The sequence below is a fragment of the Lepus europaeus genome, chromosome 5 (assembly GCF_033115175.1).
Source record: "Lepus europaeus isolate LE1 chromosome 5, mLepTim1.pri, whole genome shotgun sequence".
Lineage (NCBI taxonomy): Eukaryota > Metazoa > Chordata > Mammalia > Lagomorpha > Leporidae > Lepus > Lepus europaeus.
Genome location: NC_084831.1, coordinates 110,423,144 through 110,448,827, shown reverse-complemented (window position 1 = coordinate 110,448,827; position 25,684 = coordinate 110,423,144). Strand labels below are relative to the sequence as shown.

The 25,684-nt window shown below is 54.7% G+C and overlaps 1 protein-coding gene across 3 annotated transcripts in view; it reads left to right on the top strand.

The window, feature by feature from the left end:
• The window catches only part of IGSF3 (immunoglobulin superfamily member 3), a 91,180-nt gene that overhangs the window by 45,165 nt on the left and 20,331 nt on the right, over positions 1-25,684 (top strand). The window contains exons 3-8 of one of the 3 annotated variants that reach the window (XM_062192043.1): positions 3,521-3,898; positions 5,713-6,123; positions 10,469-10,858; positions 12,115-12,171; positions 14,963-15,364; positions 18,772-19,176. In XM_062192043.1, the coding sequence (XP_062048027.1) occupies positions 3,521-3,898; positions 5,713-6,123; positions 10,469-10,858; positions 12,115-12,171; positions 14,963-15,364; positions 18,772-19,176 (2,043 nt within the window). Of the gene's footprint in view, positions 1-3,520; positions 3,899-5,712; positions 6,124-10,468; positions 10,859-12,111; positions 12,172-14,962; positions 15,365-18,771; positions 19,177-25,684 lie in introns of all 3 variants that reach the window. The other 2 variants (XM_062192042.1, XM_062192044.1) reach the window with 2 other exon arrangements.

Genomic DNA, 25,684 nt, shown 5'->3' with positions numbered 1-25,684 from the left:
AGTCAGCTGCTGGGAAGAGAAGGTCATTCCTCCTCCTCTGTTAGATCCTCTTCCTGGGAGCAGCCTTATTTCCAGGAGTCAAAGGCCTTTTGTGAAGGGGCTGGAGGGAAACTCAGGTGCTATTTAATAAGCAGGTGCAACTGATTGTGTGTGGTTAAAGTACAATCCTGCATTTATTTTTTTGTCAGTGCTGTTTATAACCTGCTTCCGGCCTGGACAAGTTGTTTTGACCCTGCCGCCCTGGCTCATTGAGGCCACTTAACATTGTTTACCTTTTGTGGGGAGGGGAGACTCAGGATCTGCTGATCAAGTGCTTTTGTCAGCTCTGCAAATAGAATGCGCTCCAGTGAAACCTATGCCTGCACACAGAGGCCAGCCAGCCCTGTCGATGGGTCTCAGCTGCTGTCTCTGGCAGAGACCCGAAAAGAGCAAAACTGCGGGAGGGAGGAGCTTACAGCTGTGAGGCCCCCTTCTTCTGGGCACCACGGACATGGCGACACCTCCAAGCAGCAGCTCCTGGCCCTGGCTCACCTGGCTGGACTGCGGAGATGCTGCCTACCACCCACATGGCAGACCCGAGTGAAGCTCCTGGCCCCTGGCTTTGGCCTGGCCCAGACCTAGCTATTGTGCACATTTAGGGAGTGAACCTGCGGATGGAAGAGCTCTCTCTCTCTTTGCCTCTCTCTATTGCTCTGCCTTGCAAATAAATAAATGTTTGTTTGTTTTTAAAGAAAAAGAGTTATCTGGGAATATTCTAAAAAATTTTTTTCTTAAAGATTTATTTATTTGCAAGGCAGAGTTACAGAGAGAGGCAGAGAGAGATTTTTGATCTGTTGGTTCACTCCCCAAATGGCCACAGGACTGGGGCTGGAACAGGCTGAAGCTAGAAGCCAGGAGCTTCATTTGGGTCTCCCAAGTGGGTGCAGGGGTACAAGTACTTGGGCCATTTTCCACTGCTTCCCCAGGCTTTTAGCAGGGAGCTGGATAGGAAGTGGAGAGGCCAGCACTTGAACTGGTGCTCATATGGGACACCAGCATCCGCAGGCGGTGGCTTAACCCACTATGCCATAGCACTGGCCCTAGGGGCAGATTAAAAAAAAAAAAATCTAATGCCAGACTGCAACCCAGACCAGTTACGCTGGGTGGGGTCTGACACTGTTAGTTTTTAAAGCTCCCAGGAGACCCCACGTGGGCTGAAGATTGAGAGGTCATTCTTAAAGGGAGATGCTGGCACGCTCTGAGCCACCCACCTGCAGCCTTGTGTGCCACTGGGGAGTAGCTGTCACTCTTCTGTGGCAGAACTGCAAGATGCAAGGAGTCCTAAATGCGGTGAGCGTACCTCAGCTGTTCTGAGTCCTGTGTTCTAGTGCTGTATGCACTTGACCATGTGTCACCGTGTGTGTATGTGTGGGGGGGGTTGTGCACTGCAGGTTGTGTATTATGGTCTGCTGTATGCCAGAATGTAATGTCCTGGAAATAACTAACGAGGCTCATCTCGGAGACTTTAAACCTAGGAGCGAAGGTCACCAACCAGAGTGTATCGGGGTCCCAGACCACTTTATCCTGTGGATTTATCTCCTCCCCGGCCCATGTGTAATTTTTCCAGCGTCCACTGAAGCCACCATGGGATTCTGCATAAGGTTTGGTTTGGGAGAAGAAGTTGTGTATGGTGCACCTGCGTGTGCGTAGCCTTTCTCAGGTCTGTTCTCCCGTGGGTTGCGTTAGTGGTCTTTGAGGCACACCTCCTCCGGGGGTGGGCTGCGAGCTGCGTACCCCCTGTACTTGAGCCGTTCAGGCTGTTCCCCAGCGGGGTCCACTGGACATGTGTGCACGTGGGTGCAGCTGCCATTGCCATTTTGGGGTGGGGAAGCGGTCATGGGGGTGGGCGGCCTGGATGTGGTGTCATTGTTGAGAGGCCATTGAAGTGTCCTTGAGCCCTCAGCAGTCATGACCGGCTCTCCATGGGACCAGAGCGGCAGAATGTTCCGGTTGAAGGAGTCTCGGCAGTGGCACTGTGGGGTGGGCCCTTTGACTGTGGCTTCAGCCCTTAGACAGCCTCTTCAGCAACTCTGTGAGCACACGCTTTTGTGCCCATCTTACAGATAAGGAAACTGAGGCTTGGAGAGGTGACAGCCCATCAGTAACCAAGCCAGCATGGTACACTTGCTACAGAGGACAAGCAGCGTGTCCCAGATGATGACCTGGCCTCCAACGCAGACACAGCCGTGGCAGGAACTTGCGTGTTCTTTCTGCTGCACTGTCTGCCATGCCTGGCTGCCGTGGAGGCGGGCACGGAGGGACGCGCCCCCTGCCACCTGCCATGTGGTTCAGGCACCCTCAGTGTTGCGTTGGCACGGAAGGAGGAACCAAGCTCTTTACAATTTTTTTAAAGGATTTATTTATTTATCTGAAAGTCAGAGTTACAGAGAGAGAGGGAAAGACGGAGCCAGAGATCTTCGATCTGCTGGTTTATTACTCAAATGGCCTCCATGGCCAGATCTGGGCCGGTCTGAAGCCCGGAGCCAGGAGTTTCTTCTGTGTCTCCCTTGTGGGTATAGGGGCCCAAGCACTTGGGTCATCTTTCACTGCTTTCCTAGGAGCATCAGCAGGGAGCTGGATGGGAAGTAGAACAGCCGGGACTCGAACCGGCGCCCAGACAGCAGCTTTACCCGCTCCACCACAGCGCCGGCCCCTAGTTCTTTACTCTTGGCCTCTCCCGCCAGGTGGTGCCACTTTAAGAAGAACATGGCAGCAGAAGAGGTGACTTGGAGAGCCACATCTCCGGCAGAAGGCAGGGGTCCATGGGTGCATCAGAGCTGAGAATGCTTGGGCAGCCCCACTGTTCCTCCCATGTTGGTTGGAGGGAATCTGACCACACTTCCCGTACACTCCCGCTTGGGTCTGCTCAGGCTACCCGGCAGCCGCCTGCCGCTCAGCTCTGCCTCCATTTATGGAGGGAAAGGGCCTCAGGAATGTGCCTTGGGATGTGTCAGGGAGTCCGCTACACTTGAAACTGAAGAGCACAGCCCCCAAAGAGGGCCCCAGTCCGCTCCCCGCCAGCCCTCTCCTCTCCAGCCCTCTCCTCAAGGAGGGAACATTTAATTTGAGCCGGATTGCGCTTTTATTTGTTTTTGTCTGAGTCGGTGCCAAGGATTCAACTTCTCCCGCTCATTTTATTAAAAACTTTATAAACAACATTAATAAATAGATGTAAACCCGCCACATAGATGGCAAACAGAGGGGCTCTCTGAAATTCACAAGGGCCAGCCGTTGGGCAGATACCAAAAAAAGCCATGTCCTTGCAGGATCCAATTGCCATATATGCAAATTAGGGACAGCGCTTTACCGCAGAGTGTTTTAATTAATATTTATAAATCACAGAGCGCCCCTGGAAGGGTCGGTATGCTATGTCTATTTTTATCATGTCACACGATAAGAAACCCTTTGGAGATTGCTGCCTGTTTTGCATTTTGGTCTGAGAAGTAAGCGGACGTGTTGTGTGTGTCTCTGTCCTCTGTAGGTGTGGTGGCTGCACAGCGCCAGGTCACCGTCCAGGAGGGGCCCCTGTACCGCACGGAGGGCTCCCACATCACCATCTGGTGCAACGTGAGTGGCTACCAGGGACCTGCTGAACAGAATTTCCAGTGGTCCATTTACCTGCCCTCTGCCCCAGAGCGAGAGGTGCAGATCGTCAGCACCGTGGACTCCTCCTTCCCTTACGCCATCTACACCCAGCGCGTCCGGGGCGGGAAGATCTACGTGGAGCGAGTCCAGGGCAACGCGGCTTTGTTGCACATCACGGATCTCCAGGCCCGGGATGCTGGGGAGTACGAGTGCCACACGCCCAACACGGATGAGCGGTACTTTGGGAGTTACAGCGCGAAGATGAACCTTGTGGGTAAGCGGACGCTGTCTTCACGTGGCTGCTGGCTGGCCCGTGCTGCTGCTCTGACAGCGCAGCTTGGTTTTATATCATGCATTTGACTTATTAAAAAAAAAATCACCAAACGCCCTGAACATTTTAGGGATGAGCAGCAGAAACAAGTAAAATGTCTGTGCGCTCGTGCACAATAGAAGTTGGAGGCTGAAACGTTACCAAGATCTAGTGCAAATGTCTGATTTCAGAGGGCTAAGTCGCCCCCTCACTGGGGGAGAGGGATGTGAAGGTACAAGGCCAGGAGGACTGGCGGTGGACCAGAAGTGATGACAGGGAGGACAAAGTGTATGACATCATCCCCGAAAGAGGGGTTTCTCAGTCTGTGCCCTGGGAAGATTTGCTGGAACAAAGGGACAGGTGACAGAGTAGTAGGGGAAAAGATAACACATGGTTATCAGCAGCAGGCACAGTCCCAGGGGACCCAGTGAGTCCGGGTGCTCATGGACTCTGTTCGCAGGGGTCGGGGACAGGAGGAGTGAGGCAGTTTTGAAGGAGTTGTAAGTGAATGTATAGGCCCAGCCCTAAGACAATAGTGAGTGAATGATTCTCTTCGGGAGTGGAGTGGGGTGTGGCAGCCGGACAATAGCTTGTGGCAGTCTGGCAAGGTGTGGCCTTTCTACAGATAGGAGTCTGGTAAATGCAAACTCCGGGGAGGGCCAAAGGGCACTGTTTTCTTCCCTGGCCTCTGGTCTTGGGGCAGGTCAGGGAGCATCAAGCATTTGCTGCCGTCCATGGACATTTGACTTGAAATAGCACGCCACGGCTCCGTGTTTCCCTCCCTCGCCCTGAGAACTGATGAGCTTTGCATCAGGCTTTGAGACACGTGGGTGCTGCTGAGTCGGCGAGTGAATGTGGCCGTGGGTCCTTGCTCAGAGCTTGAGTTGGGTGCCCTGCAGGTCCTCTAGCTCCAAGAGAAGGAGCGGCACACTGGCCGTCTCGGTGCCCCTCGAACGATGGAGGGGTGGGCAGGTCTCGGTGTGGATAACACTGGCCGTAGGGCTGACAATTCTTTTATTAACCCTCCCAAGCTGTCTTCTGTTTTGCTTTCCTAAGTTGTGTCCCAATGGGAGGCCTTTAAGACCCAATCCTGGGATGGCCACAGGAGAAGACACATACTTGTTGGGGTTGGGGGTGCCCTCACCAGAAAGGGAGCTGGGGGTGTGCAGTCCTCAGCAGGATGTGAAGGTCAAGGTCAGAGTCTCATCCAGGAGGCACAGGGGAAAGCGATCGATTTGCCCAAGTCATGCCCATGCCATGGTCCCCTTCCGTGTGGACCACTTGGATCCATTCATGATGCGAACATCGAACTTCCCGAAAGGAGAGGGTGACGATGGATTTCTCCACCAATTCTGTTTTTTAAGGAGCCTTGCGAGGGCTATGCCTTGCTGCAGTAAGGATGAGGAATGGTTGGGGTGGGGGAGTGCAGGGAGAAAGTGAGCAGCAAGTCATGGGGAGCTGTAAAACGCAGACTCCAGGAGCCTTTTCTGTCCAACGTGAGTCGGACGTGCACGGAAGTCTCTCAGAGCAGTACCTGGTTTGACAGCTCATCGCTGTATTTTCAGGGGGTTCATTTCATATGCAAAATGAAATACTCTTACAACCCAGGTTTTATGTCAAATGGGTGAATAGCAGTGCCCCCAAAATGCATTCTATTTCCAAGCCAAAGCCGCGCCAGGGAGGGGGAGCTCGGCCCCACTCCCGTCCCCCCTCCCTGTGGGGTCTGAGAGTCTGTGGCTCTGTGGTCTGACGCTCCGGTTCCTTTCTGTGTGTTGCAGTGATCCCCGACTCCCTGCAGGCCACCGCCGTGCCCCAGACCCTGCACAAGGTGGAGCAGGACCCGCTGGAGCTCAGCTGTGAGGTGGCCACGGACACGTTCCAGCACAGCCACTTGTCTGTGGCCTGGCTCCGGCAGCGAGGCGGCGAGAAGCCCGTGGAGGTCATCGCGCTGAGCCGGGACTTCGTGCTGCACTCCAGCAGCGAGTACGCCCAGCGACAGAGCCTGGGCGAGGTGCGGCTGGACAAGCTGGGCCCGACCACCTTCCGCCTCACCATCTTCCACCTGCAGCCTTCCGACCAGGGCGAGTTCTACTGCGAGGCTGCCGAGTGGATCCAGGATCCCGACGGGTCGTGGTATGCCATGACCCGGAAGCGCTCCGAGGGCGCCGTGGTCAACGTCCAGCCCACTGGTCAGTCTCCCTGAGCCGCTTGTCCCTGTTCTTGGCGTGGTGGGTTGTCAGACACGGGGACACCTTCTTTGGTGACATCTTCTCCTGCTTCCCGGGCCACAACAGAGAGCTGGATTGGAAGTGGAGCAGCTAAGTTTCGAACCGGCGCCCATATGGCTTTATAGCGCCGACCCCATTTTATAGGTGAAGGTGCTGAGTACAAAAAGAGCTCTGTGTTGGGGCCCCAGGAAGGGTCACGGAACGTGTTGATGAGGATGGTGTAGGGGCCGCTGTGTTCCACCATGGCTGTTTTCTCGGGAAGAGCTGGAAGGGGTCCCGGAGAAGGCTGAGCGTTCAGCGCTGGGGCAGCTAGTGGTGGCAGGATGAGCTGAAATCCTCCCTGGCACTCCCAGTGTAGCCCTCCGTCACAGACCCCACCCTCCAGGCTGCCGAGCCCACCAGACACTGGGTCAGAACCCAGACTCCAGCTGGGAGCTGACAACTGTGTGGGCTGCTCTGGCAGGCGAGGGCAGGTTCCCAGCTAGCCTCCGTGCCCCCGGCTCTGCCTGGGGCTGCCGTCACTGGGTTGTGGTGGGTGGGCTTCGGTCTTCCCTCGTGTTGATGTTCACGTCAGGTGAGGGCTGTGGGGGTCCTGGTGGGGGAGTGGAAGTGAGTTTGTAGTGGTGCAGGTGGAGTCCCCTGTGGATCCCTATGCACTGTTGCCTACAGTCAGCTGTTGTGGGCTTAGTTCTGTCACGCTAGACCAGTGAGTGCTTCGGCCTCACCTAACAGTACCCAGAGGTCACAAAGCCCAAGTCCCGGAGTGGACCAGGGAAGCTGTGTTCCCAGTGCAGTGCCCAGGCAACCCTTCCGCTGTCCCTACTTCATCTCCACAGTTACAGAGGGACTGGGGCAGAGTGGTTCTCTGGTGGATGGGAGGGCTGTAGCCAGAGGGTGCCCCTGATCTGCCCTGTAGGACCCAGAGCGTTCCACGGCCTCCGGATCTGCCAACGTTAAGGATTCTGTCAAAGGGCCTGTCTTATTTATCCTCTCCCTTCCCTAAAATCAGCTTCAAACGTCTGGACCAAGTTTTGAGTCTCCTCACTTTTAGATTAGGCTGCGTCAGTTAATCTTCTTTATTTTAATCTTACCAATTTGGAATTAGGACTTTTGGAATTTGCCCGGCAAATGTATGCAGACTAAGCCAATCAGGGGAAAACTAAAGGAAAAACAAAATGTCGATGACGTCACTCTGTGAAGCTCTGTGAGTTCTTCAGGCTCAGTGACTACAGCTCCAACTCTGCCCTTCTCCCAGTCCACGCCAATAAACGCTCCACCGTCTCCCCTAGCATCATGGCCATAGGCATTAGGGGCTTTGCAGGTGAACGCTGGTCCTTGCCTTTGGGGTACTTACAGACCTGAGAACCAGGGCCCAGCAGAATGTGCCGCGTGCTGTGACAGTGTCTGTGGAGAGCCTTCTGGAAACACAGGAAGTGTGACGTGTTCTTGCAGCTAGTGTTCAGTGTCCACTAGATGACACTGTGAAGGCACACCCAGGAAAAGCAGGGCATTTGGTGACGTGGGCTGGGTCTTGACGCTTAAGGGGACCGCAGGGGGAAAAGCATAAAGGACAGAGTGGTGAGTAGAGAGAAGTCGTGTGGCACGATGATGGGTCTGATAGGAAGTGAGGCGAGGAGGAAGGAAAGGTAGCCCGAAGCCTCAAATGCTCTGGCACGGAGCTTGAACTTGACTCTGGACTCACAGCTTTCAAGTTCTTCTGGTTGGAACCTTAGGAATTTCTTGGAGGGGCCCAGGAGGTGCACACAGGTGTGTGTGTGTGTGCGTGTGTTCATACACATACTTGCGTGATAAGGGTGTGTGGGAAGGCCTGTGGGGGCCTGAGTGTTCCCCTCTTACTTACTTCAGCCAAATGTTTCCTACGTGAGACAGCTGAGGATTTTGTAAGAAGAGGGGATGACCTCCTCCTCCTCCTCCACTTCCCAGTGAATTTTGAAAACCCTTGCTGCAGACAAGGTGGGGATGGGAGAAGTGGGCTGGGGACTGTCAGGGGGTGACACAATCAGATCAGCGTTTTAAAAGGAAAAAGCCAGGGAGGCCACCTGGAGATTGAGTCAGCAGGTTGTGTGTGAAGTCAAGAGACAAGGTTGGCAGGAGCAGGGCTGGGGCAGTGCCCTGGGAAGAGGCAGTGAAGGGATGGATGGAGGGAGGCACATTGGCTGGAAGCCCTGGGCCCAGGGCTCCTGTGGCTCCTTGAACGGTCCTAAGGACGTGCCGAGCCCTGCTTGGAAGTCTACCTCTCCACTGGAACCCATGCCTACCATCTTTTCTTTGGTTTTTGTGATTGTGAGTCAAGGCTGCATCCTGCAAGCCAGCTTACAGAGATGCTCAGGTGGGAAACACCCAGTGGGCAGTCGGACTTCTGGAAACGGAGCTGGGCTAGAGACTGATCGTGGAGTGATGAAGGCCCAGCAAAGCCCCTGGGGTGGAAATAGGAATGGTCCCAGGGCAGCACAGCAGTAAGATGTGGTCAGGGGAGTGGAGGGAGGGGCAGCACAGCCAGGCAAGCACGAGGAGGGAACACACGGTTGGGCGACGGAGGGGTCCAGAGGCTGAAGCCTGCTTGAGAGGAGCCCTCGGCTGTGGGGGAGGCAGCGTGGACCACTGGTGGCATTGCTTGGTTCAGTGGGGGGTGTTTGGGAAGGGCAGGAAGCCACATTTCAGGGAGCTAGCGAGTGAAGCGTATTGGAAAAAGCCTAAATCAATTTCTAGAGAATTAATTGACTGGGCATATCCAAAAGCAGATTGCTCTGCAGGAAGGGGAGTGGTGGGCTGTAAATCTGGTGCCTTCAGCCTGGGAGTGCCGAGCCTTCACCAAAGCCCCTGGGGAGATGCCAGATGGGATAAGAAGAGCCTCACACTGCCAAAAGAAGCAACCTGCCCGCAGGTGCGCAGCCTCACCCGGAGCCCGTGGAAAGCTCCAAGGTCCCTCGTCCACCTTGCACAGCCTCGGTGGCATTCAGGCACAAGGAGTATTTTTCTGGCATTGAGGTCTGCTCGTAATTACTTTGCTTGACCACACGGCCAGTGTCAAGCAAATACCACGAGGTACGGTCACCTATATGGAGGGCGTTAGGCTGAAACCTGCATCTTCCAATCCCATCTCCTGGGACTGGGGTCTTGGAGGGGGGAAGCTGCTGCAGCTGGTGACACCTGGGAGGTGATCCCTGGAGGGGTCGAATGTGGTTTGCAGGATGGGGAAGGAGCCGGGATGCTGGAGAACCAGGGGTCGCACAGCCCAGCTGGCGGGGAGGAGGAGTGCGAGGGCAGCCTCTCGTGGTCCCCGTGTTTTCTCAGGGCAGCAGTGTTGGCTCTCATCTGCGAGATGGGAAGGCAGTGCCACACAGGGAAGGCAGCCGAGGCTGGAGCTAATGCGTCTCCAAGGCCCTCCTTGTACTGTGAATTTCCTCTCAGTGTTCTCTGGAGGGGACTGGAGGGAGAGCAGGGGTTTGGGCAGCGGCCACAGCCACAGCCTCCACTAGCCGGGGTGCTGTGATTCTGCTTCCTGGGACCTAAAGTTTCTTCCAACGCTGACTCCTTTTTCTCAGCCCCTACTTCTTCCGTGGGTGCCTGGGAGATCTGAGAACTGTCTCAGGGGATTGATGGCCACTGGTGCTGTACACAGCGTGCTGTGATGCTGTCCGTGGCGACAAGCCCTTCTCTGATCACCCATGGTACCTGATTAAACAGCCAGCGCTTTGAAAGGTGCTCCGGCACTTGACGATGTCAGTGGTGGTCTGGCCTTCAGTGGAAGTGGGTACCTTCCCACTCCTTCTGCCTAAAGATTTGATGTGACAAAGCTAGGGAACAGACGTTAGTTTTCCTGTCTCCTGTGTGGTTGCTAGGGTTTGTCTCATCCTGACTTATTTCCAGGATTCACATGAGGGCAAGTAGAGCATTTCCACGTGTTCATCTTTCTATTTAGCAGAATTAGCATCAGTATATGGACCGCCCTGTAATTTTGTCTCACAGACCTCAGTGGGCTTAAGTGGGGTCCTGGGTGTGTATTTGAAGGCTACACCTGCCCCCTGGGCACCCAACCTGGGGCAGAGTAAGCTTCAGCAGAGCCCTGTTGGTCTCCACTGGAATTGAAAGTTGCCCAGACTTGGGGGCTGGTGAGATGCTCTTGGGTACCCCCAAGGTGTCTCTGGGGCTGGGTTGGGTGAAGCTGTGTGCACTTAGCCGTGGGAGGGTGGGTGGGGGGGCAGCCGCGATTGGCTGGCACGGTCTGGCTCGCCTGGGTCCTCCTTCACCCAGAACGCATGTGCCACGGTGTTTGTTTCCTCAGACAAAGATTTCACCGTCCGCCTGGAAACGGACAAGCGGCTGCACACGGTGGGCGAGCCCGTGGAGTTCAGGTGCATCCTGGAGGCCCAGAACATCCCAGACCGGTACTTTGCGGTCTCCTGGGCCTTCAACAGCTCGCTCATCGCCAGCATGGGGCCCAACGCCGTGCCGGTCCTCAACAGCGAGTTCGCCCACCGGGAAGCCAGGGGACAGCTGAAGGTGGCCAAAGAGAGCGACAGCGTCTTTGTGCTGAAGATCTACCACCTGCGGCAGGAGGACAGCGGGAAGTACAACTGCCGGGTGACCGAGCGGGAGAAGACTGTCACTGGGGAGTTCATCGACAAGGAGAGCAAGCGCCCCAAGAACATACCCATCATCGTCCTCCCCCTCAGTAAGTAGGCCGACGTGCCCCTCACGCTTCCTCCTGCGGGCCCTGGTCAGTAGCCAGCCGAGAATGGCTGCGGTGGGTGATGAGCAGAGCCTGGCTGCCTCCTGCACCTCCCACCCTCACCCCAGGTAGGCAGACTCCACCCCTTCCCCACCCTGGGGCTAGCTGCTCCCAGCTCCAGGAGCTCTGTCAGGGCCCGCAGAGCCAGCTCAGCATGGAGGGAAACCAGGCATCCAGCAAGGCTGTTTGCTCCTGTGTGGGGACTGAGCCCCGGGAGAGGTGGGTACATGCCAGTCGTGAAATCCCACTTGAGCAGAGCGGCTCTCTTTCGGGAGGGTTGTCTTCAAGAAGAAGGATTCGCCGTCAGTTTTCCCGGGTGCGAAGGTGGGCCGGTCCCCAGTTGTCTCTTCCCTGCCGCAATTTGGGTTTTCGAAACTCGGTGGTGGGGTCCCTCGCGTCTTCCCGCAGGAGGCGTGGCCGGTGGCCCAGGCTGCATCGGTGGGCTCCCCGCCACCACAGAAGGAGCGCTGGCAGGGTGGGTTGTGTCCATGGCTGGGGGTTCCCTCGTGTTGTGGTTAGCATCCGTAGAAATCAGGGTGTTCCTACTAATCTCCTTTCTCTCCTGGTTCTGTTCTTAGTGAAGACAATAGCAACTTACAATGCTCTGATTTTAAGCAAGATGATGAAATTTTGAAAACTAACCATTCACTTCCTCTCAGCTGCTCTCACTGTTCTTCCTTTTAGCCTTGGAATGACTTCCTTCACTTTACTCACACTTGGACGTATTTGCAAAAATTTTTCTCCCAGTGTGAAATCAAAAGTAGACACAGAGATCTTGCCCGCTCTTTTCCTCTTCATCAACAGGATTATTTTCTGTCCCGCTTATTATTAATTTTGAAAACCACAGACACTCGCACACCTAATCACCTCGAAGTTCTTTTGTTCCCTAGACCTTTTTTATTCTCCTGCACTGCCTAGCATGGTGCCTTGCATAGAGTAGGTGCTCGCTGAGTATTTGTGCGATCGATAGCGTTGAATGGAATGCCACTCTGTACTGTCTCCCTGTTGGCCTGCGCTTGCCTCCATCACGGACTGTCTCCTTTCAAATCTGCCACTAATTCCTCCGTGTTGTGTCAGGATGCCGCGAAGGGCAGCCACACTGTGACTCTCTGTGTCGTGTGTACTAAGAGATAGCATCCCCAGCCCCTGCCAAGAATGTGTTTGATGATTTGTGGCCTGCTGTATTGCTTTTCCAGCAGATAACTGGGTAGTTAAAGTCCCCCAGCACCACCAGATCCTGCCCCAAGGCCACGTGGGTAAGTCTGCCAGAGAACACCGACAATGACAATGACATTGGGAATGGTGATGATGCCTTGAATTGGAGTGGCGCTTTTCCTCCCGAGAGCCCAAGGTGCTTCTGCAAATGTCACCTCCTTTTCTGCTCCCGCCTCCCCAGTCCCTGCAGAGGAAACTCTATGCCCAGCCTGGGGATGAGGAAGGCAGAGCCTCACCCAGGGAGGGGGCCCGGCTGGCTGTTCAGTTAGTGGCACAGCTTGCACTGCATCAGAAACATTCGCTTCTAACTCCAGACCCCACCGCTCTGCGCTTAGCCTGTGCTACGCCATCCACCTCCTGATGGGAAATTCCATTTCTGAACATGCGTTCAGATTCTCATTAGTTCTGTCCTGGTTTTCACTTAATCCAGAGAGTTTTTTTCAATGGCGGGCAGCCTTTTCTCAGGCCCGGAAACCCTTGTCACGTAGTCTCAGTGGGCGCTGCAGCAGGTCTGTGTTTGTCTTTGCCTTGGCTGCCACGTTGGGTTTTCTTCTCGTAGCTCCACATTCTAACTGTGGGGTTTTTCCAGACTTGCTCAAGCAACAGGGCCCCAAACAGCAGCCCTTATAGCCAGCAAGCCAGGGCTTGTGTTAGAGCCCGTTGGGGTGCCAGTAAGGACTAGCAGGGACTTACTGTAAGTCATTTTTCTGCCTAAGATAAGCAAAAGGGTTTTCTCCCTTGATGTCCGAGTGGCCCTTTTAATCTCTTACCTTGAGTTGGTTACAGTGGGGATGAATCTTTACCAAACTAAAGAGGAGTATTGCTGACATTCATGTGGATGAAAAATAACTGCCTCATTTAATCCTTGTAGTGTCCTGACTCTTGAGCAGGAGACGCTGCTTGTGTCTTCCCCTGTGCCCTGGAGAAAGTGGAGGTTGGGTGGGTTAGGGCACAAGCACAGGTCGCAGAGCTAGGGACGGGCAGGCGGGGACCCGGAGCCCAGGTCTGCGCCTCTCCAGATCCTGGCCTCTGAGCAGTAGTGCTGTAAGAGATGGCTGCTCAGGACACAGGTAGCGCTTCTCGGGGAGCAGCTTCTGGACCAGTGCTGTCTTCCCCCTCGCCCAGTCCAGGCCTTTTTAAATTAAATTTTATTTACTGTGAAGTAAAGCAGCTCCAGAATGGGCAGCTGGCGTCCTCACTGTGACAAGAGCTTAAAGCTGAGGCCCCCGTGCTCAACTTCCTCTGTGTCGCCTGTGGGGGAAATAAAGGGGAGGCAAGCTGATTGGAACGCCTTGTCGTGCATATGGGGGTTCCCCTCGGTAATCAGGTGTGCCTCTTAATCTGGGGTTTGATTTAATTGATTGGCTTGAGATTATTGGACGTGTTTCATGTGGATGGTGCCCAGAGAATTGGGGTCAAATTTTGTTATGGTGCTTTGTGTTCTTCAATGTTTACAGGCCTTTTGAACTCAACACAGGTAATTCTGCAGAATAGTATATGCATAATGAAGGTAGATCGGGCTGTGTAGGGAGTTTATAAAAACGCAGACTGGGAATAGGAAAATGCATCGTGATCCTGCTGCTCGGTTCTTGAAAACCTACTTAGTGTCAGGCGGTCTATGTTGCCTTGTTTATTTCTCAGGTTTTTTTTTTTTTTTTTCTTTTTTAAAAAAAGATTTATTTATTTATTTGAAAGTCAGAGTTAACAGAGAAAGAGAGAGGTCTTCCATCTGCTGGTTCTCTCCCCAAATGGCCACAATGCCAGAGCTGAGCCTATCTGAAGCCAGAAGCCAGGAGCTTCTCCTGGGTCTCCCTCATGAGTGCAGGGGCCCAAGCATTTGGGCCATCTTCCACTGCTTTCCCAGACCATTAGCAGGGATCAGAAGAGGAGCAGCCGGGACACGAACCAGTGCCCATATGGGAGGCCAGCACTGCAGGCAGAGGCTGAACCTTCTACGCCACAGTGCCAGCCTATACTCTTCAGTCTTTAAAATACATGTAAAGAAGGTAGCACTCTACCTATCTTATAGAAGAAACTGAGGCAGGTAGAGTTTAAATAATTGGATCGAGTGAGTTCAGCTAGCTGAGTAGCAGAGACTGGACTGAGGCAGGAACGGGAGCAAAAGCCTTACCCCAGCTTTGATTGGCAGAAAGTCTCAAGGTAGAGGGCAAAGGAACCCCAGGGCTGAGTGTGGACGGGCCGGAGACTGGTGAGTGCAAACCACTAGCTTTGGTTTATTGCTCTGCTACTGAAGGTAGGAATGTTCCTCCCCCAAGCACTTTGACACTACACCACTGTGCTCCGTTGTCACCCACATTCCAGCACCTGTGATCTTCCAAATTCTCCCTGGCTGTTTGTCCTCCCTCCTGCTGTTGTCCTGGAGGACAAGGATGGCATGCTGCGGCTGTGCAGCTTTGCTGGACGGCTGCAGCCTTGGACGGTGGGAGGACGGAGGTGAAGCAGGATTTTGGAGTTCAATGTCTTGCTGAACATCCAAGCTGAAAAGCCCTGAGCAGGTTAACCTAATCAGTTGCTTCATGCCCTAAGTGTCATGTCCTTGTGTTATGTTTCCTTGGTTCTGATTTGGTCCCAGGTCTTAGAACCTCTGCACGCAGGAAAGAGCATCCTAGGTCAGCAGATCTAAAATCCCAGGTGGCAATGTCCAGAACCAGCCAGGGCTTGCAGCGGCAAGCGTCAGGGTGTTCTTGATCCTCTGAGGCTCGCTGTACCTGGACACACTCCATTTACACCCATCCTCCTGTGTACCTGTGAGGCAGGCGCCATGGAGACCAGAAAGCCCCCAATGTGGCCCTCTCTCCCTCCCCCCCCCAGAGAGCAGCATCTCCGTGGAGGTGGCCAGCAACGCCAGTGTCATCCTCGAGGGCGAGGACCTGCGCTTCCTCTGCAGCATCCGCACAGCGGGCAGGCCGCAGGGCCGCTTCTCCGTCATCTGGCAGCTCGTGGACCGGCAGAACCGGCGCAGCAACATCATGTGGCTAGACCGGGACGGCACCGTGCAGCCGGGCGCGTCCTACTGGGAGCGCAGCAGCTTTGGGGGCGTCCAGATGGAGCAGGTGCAGCCCAACTCGTTCAGCTTGGGCATCTTCGACAGCAGGAAGGAGGACGAGGGCCAGTACGAGTGCCACGTGACTGAGTGGGTGCGGGCAGTGGACGGCGAGTGGCAGATCGTAGGGGAGCGCCGGGCCAGCACCCTGGTCTCCATCACGGCACTTGGTAAGTGACAGGTGGAACCTTCGTGGGCTCTGCTCCTGTGTCGGGCACCTTGCCCTGACTTTCAGCAGTCAGCCAGAGGTCTGGCCAGAAACGGGTGGACTTTCTGATGGGTGGAAGGGACTAGCAGTTGTTTGGGGGATGGAAGGTGAGGTGAAACCCGGGCCAACGACTGCTGGAGCTGTTACTGCATCCACCCGGCAGGGACATGTTGACTGCCAAGACTGGCCTTGAAGACAAGCTATGGCTTGTCTCTTGCCCAGGGCCCCAGCCCTCCTCAAATGGGCAGAACAGGCCAGAGAGGGTAGGAACCCCCTCCCCCCCCCACACACACATTTTTTTTTTTTAAAAAGATTTTCTTATTTATTTATTTGAAAGACAAAGTTACAGAAGAAGGAGAGACAGAAGAGAGAGATCTTCCATCTACTGTCTCACTCCCCAAATGGCCACAGTAGTCAGGGCTGAGCCAGGCCAAAGGCAGGAGCCTGGAACTCCATCCAAGTCTTCCCTGTGGGTGAAGGGGTCCAAGGTTTTGGGCCGTCTTCCGCTGCTGTCTTAGGCACACTAGCAGGAAGCTGGACCCAAAGAGGAGCAGCCGAGACTCAAACCCAGTGCTCATGTGGCATTGTTGGCATCTCAGGCAAGGGCCCAGGAAACCCCCTTTGCCATTTGCATAGCATGTACTATGTTCCTGGCTCAATCTAACCATTTAAACTGAATTGTCCCATTGCATCCTCACCTGCTGGGGGTGACAGAGTGAAACAGGCTAAATAATTTGCCCAAGGCTTCAGGTTTTCAGCGACCAAGCCGCAGTCTGAACCCAGGAATCTGGCACTCTATCTTAGTTTTTTTTCTCCTCCTCTCTAAGGCCCCTACTTAAGAAAGCCACTTCCTCATTAGCATGAAATTGAGATTTGCTAAGACTAAAGAATATTCGATTTGCTTCTCATGAGGTAGTTCAACAGGCTTCTGTCGACTTTTATCTGCCTAATAGAATCAGTCTGCTCCATTTAAAAGGCCAGGCTGCTACTTGGCTGAGAAGGGAGCTCACCCAGTCGGCTCTCCCTGCTTATCAGCAGACATGGCCTCCAGGGAGCTGCATTTCCTGGTGATGGTCCTTAGCAGCTTCACATCCTGCTCCCCAGAACATGCCCCCCCTTCCTCACAGGTGTGAGTGGGTGGGTGGGCAGGGGGACTTCCTGCAGGGATGGGGTTTCTCCTGGAGCTGTGCCCCAGTGTAGCCCCGGGTAGCCCCAGGGAGAAGGAATGGGTGGAGAGCTGTGGGCAGCCAGTGTGAGTAGCTAGAGCTAGGCAGGGGTGTTTCTCCACAAGCAGTTTGGCAGGTGATCGGTGACGCTCTGTGTCTGGCAGTTCCCACAGCCAGGGAGCGCTGCTCTGGGATCTTGTGCCTCCTCCCAGCCTGGAGCACAGGCTAAAGCTGCAATCAGAGAGTGGACCAGGGAAGAGTTGGGGTGGGGCTGGGATGGCATCCTGTACTAAGCCTGGCTTTTCAGTTTAAATGCATTTTCATGTTGGTGCAGTTAAGTGCAGATCCCATCTCAGGGAGGTGACAGTGACAAGGTGTGTGGGTGAGACACTGAGCAGGAACGTTGAGGCAGGGCAGCTCATGTGCCCCTGCCAGGCCCGGGCAGGGTAGTCTCTGTGGAGCAGCCCCCTCTCCGTCAGCGGTGAGGCAGAGATGCCTGGCACAAATCCTGTCCCCCGAGGTCTCCTGGCGACACGCACTGCACACAAGCGCCCAGTGCCCGTCACGGCCACCTCATGTTTATGCATGGGCCTCTGTGTCTTAGAAGACTTCAAAACAGTCTTTTTGACTTAAGGCATCCTTTCTGAAGGCTGCATAAAGATAGCTTAAGAAATCCAAGTCAAAGAGCCAGAGGTTTCAGCACACCGTGCCTACCTGTTCACCGTCTGCCTCCCCATAGATTGATTCTGGACCCTGCCTTTTTCCTTTCGAGTCTAAAGTGCTTTCCTTTGTGTCTGCTCTGTTTCATGTGCCAGGGATGCTTGCAAGTGTGCTACAAATGCTAATTCATTTAATCTTCAGGAGCACCCATTCTGTAGATGGAGAAGCAGAGAGAGAAGTTGGATAACTTGCTTCTCTCACAGCTAGGAAGTGGCCGAGCTGGGCAGCCGTCTCGAGTCTTTGCCGTCCTCACTGCCGCGCTGGTGAAATGCCAGCCGCTGGCATCGGGTCCCTGGAGGTTTGCAGCCTGACTGCCATTCCCTAGCAGCTTGGCACCGAGTCCTTCATTTAACCTCTCTGGCCTCCGTTTACCCATCTGCGAAGTGGGCTGAGCACACGATTGTTTTTCCATGCATGCTTGCTGAGAACAAAGCAGTTGGCAGCACGCCTGGCAGCTTCAATCGTGGTCAATCCCACAGGCTGCCGCTTTGTGATTGTAATCGACGTGTTGGTGTGGAGTGGTCTCTGCCGGCTGGCGCAGCTCCCAGGTGTTCCTCCTGAGTGCTTAGGGTTAGCACTGCCAGTCAGTGGCAAGGCTCAGTGCACTAGGACTGCAGAACCCTGGGCTCAGAGCCATTGCCCCCACCTGCTGGAGAGCGGTCCCTCCCGCTGTGGCCCGTGGCTGCCTCTGTACCCTGGATTTCCTGAAGGAAGTGAAGGACTTGGAGGCTCCTCCCCCTGCTGCCCCCTGGAGCTAGCGGCCGAAGCTGGGGCTGCATCCACCTGTGTGCAGTCAAGGACGTTGGCTTCAGGGCTTGCTTCTCCAGTTTTTGGAATTGACTTTTAAAAAAAACACTTATTTACTTGAAAGGCACAGTGTCAGAGAGAAAGACACAGATCTTCCATCTGCTGGTCCACTTCCCAAATGGCTGCAACAGCCAGGGTGAAGCCAGGAGCCTAGAACTCCATCAGGGTCTCCCACATGGGCGGCAGGGGCCCAGGGCAGGGGCCATCTTAGGTTGCTTTCGCAGGCGCATCAGCAGGGAGCTGGATAGGAAGGCGAGCAGCCGGGACTGGAACTGGCGCTTCGATGTGGGATGTGGTTGTCGCCAGTGGTGGCTTAACTGGCTGTACCACAGCGGCGGTCCCTGTGTGAAATTCCGAGTTCTAGGCATGGCCTTAGCTCCTGAGTGGGCAGTGATGTCTAATTCCAGGGGAGGATCGAACACAAAGGTCCACACGAGCGTCTCATTGGAAAGGAATAGGGCTCGTGCTGCCCGGCAGGATGGCCATGGGCTGTTGGGACTGTGCCCGGACGTGGTACCTAAAGAAACTTGAGCCTGGGTGTGAGGAGTGAGGGCTCACGAGAGAGGCCCGCAGGCCACCGCTGTGTGCCACTGCCCTTACCAGTAGCGCCCTTGCTGGTGTCGAGCTGCCCCGAGCCATGTGCCCCTTTAATTGAATCTCTCTGTTCTCTCTCCAGAGATGGGCTTTGCGGTCACAGCCATCTCCCGCACCCCGGGGGTGACCTACAGCGACTCCTTTGACTTGCAATGCATCATCAAACCCCACTACCCAGCCCGGGTGCCCGTGTCGGTGACTTGGCGCTTCCAGCCCGTGGGCACCGTTGAGTTCCACGACCTGGTGACCTTCACGCGGGACGGAGGGGTCCAGTGGGGGGACAGGTCCTCCAGCTTCCGCACTCGGACTGCCATCGAGAAAGCCGAATCCAGCAACAACGTCCGGCTGAGCATCAGCAGGGCCAGTGACACGGAGGCGGGCAAGTACCAGTGTGTGGCAGAGCTGTGGCGGAGGAACTACAACAACACGTGGACGCGGCTGGCGGAGAGGACCTCCAACCTGCTGGAGATCCGGGTGCTGCAGCCAGGTGAGTGCTGCCGGCTTCAGGGCCCCGTGTTGTACCATCGCGGCGCGGTGTGCAATGCTGTGCGTTCACAGGAGGAGGAGGAGGAGGAGGGAAGGAGATGTGTCTCAGTGCTGTGGCATGGCTTCTTCATTTCCCAGACCCTCGAGTTGGAGACGGTTCCAATGATACAGAGATGCGTGCCAGGTTCCCTTTCCTTGATGGGACTTGTTGCTTTTGAATCATCTGAGAGTGAGTTTTGAGCATCAGGGTGTTTCTCCCTAAATATTTGAGGATGCTGTCCTAAGCTACCAGGGTACCATCATCATAGTCTGGACATTTAACGTCTGTGTGGTTCTGTTACCAGCATCTCTCCAATTGTCCTCGTAATGCCTTTTATATATATGTATGTGTATGTGTATATATATACACACACACACACACACATATAAATACACATATCTAAAATATACATGTGTGTATATATACATATATAAATATACATATATAATATATATGTGTGTGTATGTGTGTGTGTGTGTGTATATATATATATATATATATATATTTTTTTTTTTTTTTTTCCTCCATACAAGCCAGTGTCTGGTCAGGGACCTCCTATCACACTTAGTGGTCCAGTCTCGCTAGACTCCTGTAGGCTGCAGAAGCGCCCCGGGCTGTGTGTGTGTGTGTGTGAAGACGCTGACATTTACAAAGTGTGCAGAGAGCTCTGTCTTTTCACGGAACCTCCTCGCTCTAGTCCTCGCGGCGGCTACGTGGGAGAGGGATCACTGTGCGCTGCGTGCAGACCAGGAAGCTCGGACAGCGTGGGGGCGGAGGGCAGAGGGAGACAAGGTCGCCTGCCGAACGCCTGCTCTGGGAGCTCCTGAGACTGCGCCGCCAGGACCTGACGCCCTGTCATCTGCTCCCACACAGTTTCCTCCACCCGGGGCCTGTCCCGCAGTGCCGAGCAGGAGTGCCTCTCTTGTAGAGGCCAGGGCTCTCTAAGTACTGATCAGGGTGCGTGCATCTGGGGAGTGGTAGTCGGTGGGGCTCCCTGCAGACCGTACCCTTCAGGCTTCGCTCTGCATCTGTCCCTGGGAGCGGCTCCCGAGGTTGGAAGCTGGTAGAGGCGGGAGCTTGTTCTGTAGGCCCCTGCACCTCCTGGGGACGGGACAGGTCAGTCACCCACATGCTGCGTGGTGAGGGTGGGGCCTGGCCAACGCATCTCTGTTTGACCCAGCTGCTTGGTGAAGCCAGTTTGAACACCCAGAACAAAGGGGGCTGTCTGCTCGCTGCTGTGATTAGCGCCCAACCTGGGCCACAGTGCTGTCAGTGACGTGAGGTTGAGTAATGGTAATGGCTGAGTTTATCCTTCGCCTCTGCTGACCCCACAACCGAGTCCCGGGCTGTGCCCGATTTGGAACAAACAAGTCGTATGAAGGAAGAGACCGTTCCATGGCCAATTAGAGCCTCAGCACAGCCTGACACGGTGCTCGGGCAGAAGGCTGTTCTGCTTAAGTGGATTTTCAGGTTAATGGCGGGTTAAGCAGAGAGCCCATTTTACGTGAACCCTTGTGGTGGAAAATGCTGGGGTACCCACTTGGCTGCCTTACTGAGTAGGACATTAGGATCCTAATTGGCCCTTTTGTCAGCTCCTGTGGCCCTCAGGGTCAGTGTTCTGAGTGACAGCGCCCATCCCGTGGTTCTTTCTGCAAGCCGTAGAGAGTGGAGGGGCTGCTGACCCGAGGCCTTCCCTGGCCTTGCTTCTGTGAGTCCATCCCTAATCTCTGCTTCTGCTACAACTTGGAATCCCAGACTGGAGTGCCCCGGGGAAGCATCTGGAGTTAGTTCATTGAAGGGTCTGACTATTTGGATTCTGATTCATTCGTGGTGGGATGAAGACCTGAGCAGGACCTCTTCTGTGCCAGGCTTTGTAGCTTATTTGTTTTCTTTAAAAAAAGTCATTCGACAACCTAATGATGGAGTTGCTCGGGTCCCAGTTTTGCTCATGAGAAAACCAAGGCTCACCGTTGTTGGAGGCCTCGCTGTAGGCAGACCATCTAGTTTCATGACAAAACAGAGATTTGAATGGCACGTGGAGCCCGCACCTCTCTGTGCTCCATATGTGTGCATTTCTGTTGCAGGTATTATTGTTTTCTGGGTAGAAGAAGTCACTGGAGAGTGACAAGACCCTGCACCTGCTCTGGGGGTCAGCTTAGGTCTTGTGTCATGCGCACTTTGAGTTGGTTTTGGTTGATGTTTTCACCATAAAGCGTGAGTGCGTGGTGGCCGGCCTGGGAGACTTAGAAGCATCGTTGTACTTGGGCTGGGAGGAGGGCTCTATTTAAAGACGCACGGTGATGTGCTTTTATGGCCCCCGGGAGGCTGCAAAGAGCAGAGGTGGGTGCCTGAGGCCATGGGTGACTCCCAGAAGCTGGCCGAGGCCTCAGACAAAGTGCATCCCCTTAAGTGTTACTGCCTGCCTGCCATTAAATATTTATGCCTTTGGCACTTAATACTTTCCAGAGAGCCTCATGTTTGCCCTCGTCTTACCCCTCCCGCACACTCCGGTTGGGGAAACAGAAGCGGGACCATCCAAGAGGACTGGTCACGTGCTAGCGGCGGTATTGGACTTGGCTGTGTGTGTGTTAGGTCACTGCATCGCCGCTGCAGCCCTGGGAGGAAGCTATTGCTTTGCCATTTTCTAAATGAAGTCACAGAGGCCCGGAGAGGTTCTCGCTGGTCCGAGTCAGACAGCGCGTGGGGAGCCCAGGTGTGCCTGATTAAAAAGCAGTTGGAAGGGAAGAGGTTGACTTTTATTTATTTATTTATTTTTATGGTGCTATAATCAGCAGTTATCCTTTCTGGATTCGGTCAGTGTGTCGCTTGAGGAAGAGGCTTCCGGCAGGTCACGGATATAGAGCAAGCTCTAGAGTAGCCGCTGATGTTCACCGAGCACCATCCGAGTGCTTGGCATGTGCTTACTTAGTTCTTTCTCACATCACCCACGAAGTGGCGCAAGGGGTACTGTCTCTCCCATTTCACAGATGAGGCTCCTGACACACGGCTTGGATGGATTGCCGATGGGTCCAGAATCAGTGCAGAGCCAGCGTTCAGATCCAGGCAGGCCATCTTACTCCGGAGCACAAGCTCTCGGATTTGTGATGTTGCAGTATTTGGCAGCCCCTGGTTGGTTTTTCCCGGGAGTCCTTTGGTACCGTGCACTTTTATCGGCTGTGCCCTGTCTCTGTGGTTTACCTTCCCTGATTTCCTGATCCCTTTTACCGAATCCTTAGATTTGTTTTCTAGAAGTCAGGATCACTAGACACAGTTTGCTAATGGTGTTGAAGTTTAATTTCTGCCACATTAAACTTCCCCGTTTCTTCCGACTTCTGCCACAAGGTGGCGACACCAGCATCTGGCTCCTTTCCTTCTGTTCTCCCTGCCTCCCTTGTCCCTCAAAACATGGATTCCTCCCCTGCTCTTTCCTAGGAGTGTCCCCTGCCACCCCCTTTGAGAGACTGTTTTGTCATAGTCTAGCAGAATCAAGTAGAAAGCTGGGGACTGCCACTGACTCACACTGGTGCATTTAGCACCAGCCGTCTACTGCAGTGACGTCATCTCCCCCAGCAAGGCTGTGTGTGGTCTGTGCCACGGGCTCTCCCTGCCAGGGCCATTGGCAGATCCTGACCACGCCATGGGCATTGCACTCATCGGCATCACTGGTTGGACGGCACGGTCTCCTCCTTGGGGCTCTGTGGTTGGCCCTCCCCCACATATGCTTCCGCTCCCATCCACAGTCCCCGAGGAGATCTTCTGGGAATGCCAGCACTCCCATTTGCTCATAGATTTCGCTGCATCTTACTCCTCATTGATCACACAGGGCGACCCCCAGCAGAGGTGGACAGACGAGACTTGTAGCCGGTGCAAGGACCTGTAGCCCGTTCTTCGTTCCTCACCGTTCTTGTAGTCGCGAGGCATCCCCTTGCCTCCTCCTGCTTTTCTTAAGCTCCAAGAACACCCACTGATTACACATTCCTAAATACAGAAGCAATAAGGGAAATGTCAGCACTCGTTTTCCAAATGTTTACGGCCGTATCTTGGGCAGGCTATTAAATATTGCACATTAACATCGACAGGGCAATAAACAAGCTTCCAAGAGGACAGCCCACAGTGGTGGAAAACCGGCTCGTCGCCGACCCGCTCTGCGGGGACTGCTGATGGGCAGTCGGGATGAATATTTAATACCCTCGATGTTGCCAAATCCGTTTTCTTCTATTTCTTGCTGCTGACCTGGCAGACTGGGATAGCTGAGCGCTTCTTCTTGGACTTTATGAGTCCGGGGCACGTGCACACTGGCTGTACTTGTCACAGTCTGGCAGGGGCCTGGCTGTCCCATCCTGCAGAGGAGTGGCCTCGGCTTCCTTTCTGGGGAGCCTGGGGTTCTCCTTCTTCCATCCCACGTGGCTTCTGCCTATTATCTGTGCCGAGATGGTGTGAGGATGAGTACCGGAGCCCTAAGGGGAGTCGTCCCCAGCTCTCCCTCTGTGCCCCACACCTCAGTGTCCTGGTGACACCACGGGCACCTGTTTCTGGAGTCAGTGAGCAAGGTCCCTGCTCCTTCTGCAGACAGGTGAGGCAGGAGAGGGCGTGCCTGGCTTACGCCTGATCAGCAGTTTGCACCTCCAGTCTCTTGCTGCCTTCCCCTCGGAACCCCCCACCCCCAATATCCCTCTGCAAGCACATTTGAACACCTACTGTGTGCCAGTGACCCTGCCTACCTGCCGAGGCTGAGGGGATGGACACGTCACAGCCCCTGCCTAGGGGAGGCGGCAGGGAACAGAGAAGTGGGATAGAACGGTACAGGTGTGGAGGCAGAGCCAGCACAGGGAATGCGGTGAGGGTGGGAGGGGGCAGAAGGAGCGCGGCATGTCAGGCCCAGACAAGAGAGAGAATGGGGAGGGCCGCTGGGGAGAAGCAGCCAGCTCGTTTGTGACTGAACATGGGCTCTGGGAGGGTTTCAGCCCAGGCCAGGGTGGCAGGAAGCAGGGGACCCTCTTCTACACTGCGGAGTGGAGCGTCCCAACTTGTGCTTTAAAGCATAGCCTGGGTCTGCGTTCCAGCGCTGTCACTGAACCGCCTGTGTGACCTTGAGCAGGTGTCTGCGTGAACTAGGGGATAGACTATCTCAGGACGGCTGAGGGCCACATAGCTGATGTTTTAGAGTGCCTGGGTTCGTACAGAGCCCAGAGAAAGGACCGCAGGAAAGTTTGTTAAATAAATAAGGGCATCCTAAAGTGACGTGTTAGCACTAACGATCCTACTCATACAGCCTTCCCCTTACTGCCCTGAAGTTCACGAACAGCCCTGATCTTTCTGCATCGTTAGAGTGTCCCCACCGTGGGGTAGAGGAGGAGCTGTTTTAGCTGACAGTAAAATAACGTGTCTCATCACGTCACTGCTGCTGGACAGTGATAGCAGGAGGCACAGAAGCCGGCAGCTCCACGGCCCCTGCCAGGGGCTCCCACCCCAAGCAGCCCCGCCCTCCGGGACCTGGTTTCTGAGGTCCCAAGCAACTCTCTGGCTACAATCTGAACGGAACAAAGGAGAACCCTGTTTTGATTAAGCTGGTCCCAAAGCCTGCCCCACAAAAGGTCTTGTAGCAAAGTGACAGTGGGTTCTAGGTTCAGAGATGCAAAGTTCATGCCTGTGAAAGTCATTGAAGGTCTCATAGGACCCAAGGCAGAGGCTGCGTGAACTTGTCCCAGATGTGGTTTTATATCTATTATTGGCTTTAGCCCATTGAATAGACCCCCCCCCCCCACACACACACTCCCCAACGTCAGTGAGGCAAGCAAACACCTGCCTCACTTTTCCGCGGCTGCCCGGTTGAGAACTGTGTCATGGGCTGTGTGGCAGGGAGTGGAGGGCAGAACTGGGGAGCGACATGTTCCCACCTGCCATTTAGGAAGATCTGCCTGGCTGTGTCCAGGGCTGGAGGTGGGGAGACTCACACACAGGCCCCCTACAACCATCTGAGAAAGAGATTACCAGGGGCATGGCTGTGGGGAGAGAGAAGAGCAGGGAGCCAAGGGGTGTTGGGGACATAGGCAAGTCCACAGTGGCCACTGTGACTGGCAGGTGCCTTCGCTGCCTGCTCTCCCAACAATGGGGCCAGCATCCCCAGCAGCTCCCTCTTATTCTCCTCCAGCCTAGAGTCTTAAGTGCTTCTTTCCATTAAAAAAAAAAAAAAAAAAAAATCTCTCCTTTGGCAGCCCCTGGCTAAATCTGGCATCACTGGCAGGTGTAGGAAGAACAGCCAGCCATCTCTCCTTACCTGCCACCCTCTGGCTTCTGCTCATTCACGGCCATCCCCAGGCTCACCTGTGGCTTCTCAAGCTGGAGTGTGCCCCAGTCACCTGGAGGCTCAGGAAACCGTAGGTTGCTCCCCCCGCCTATAGCGTTTCTAAATCACTAGCTTCTGATGAGTTCCCAGGTGGGGCTGCAGGGCCATGGAGAGCACAGGTGG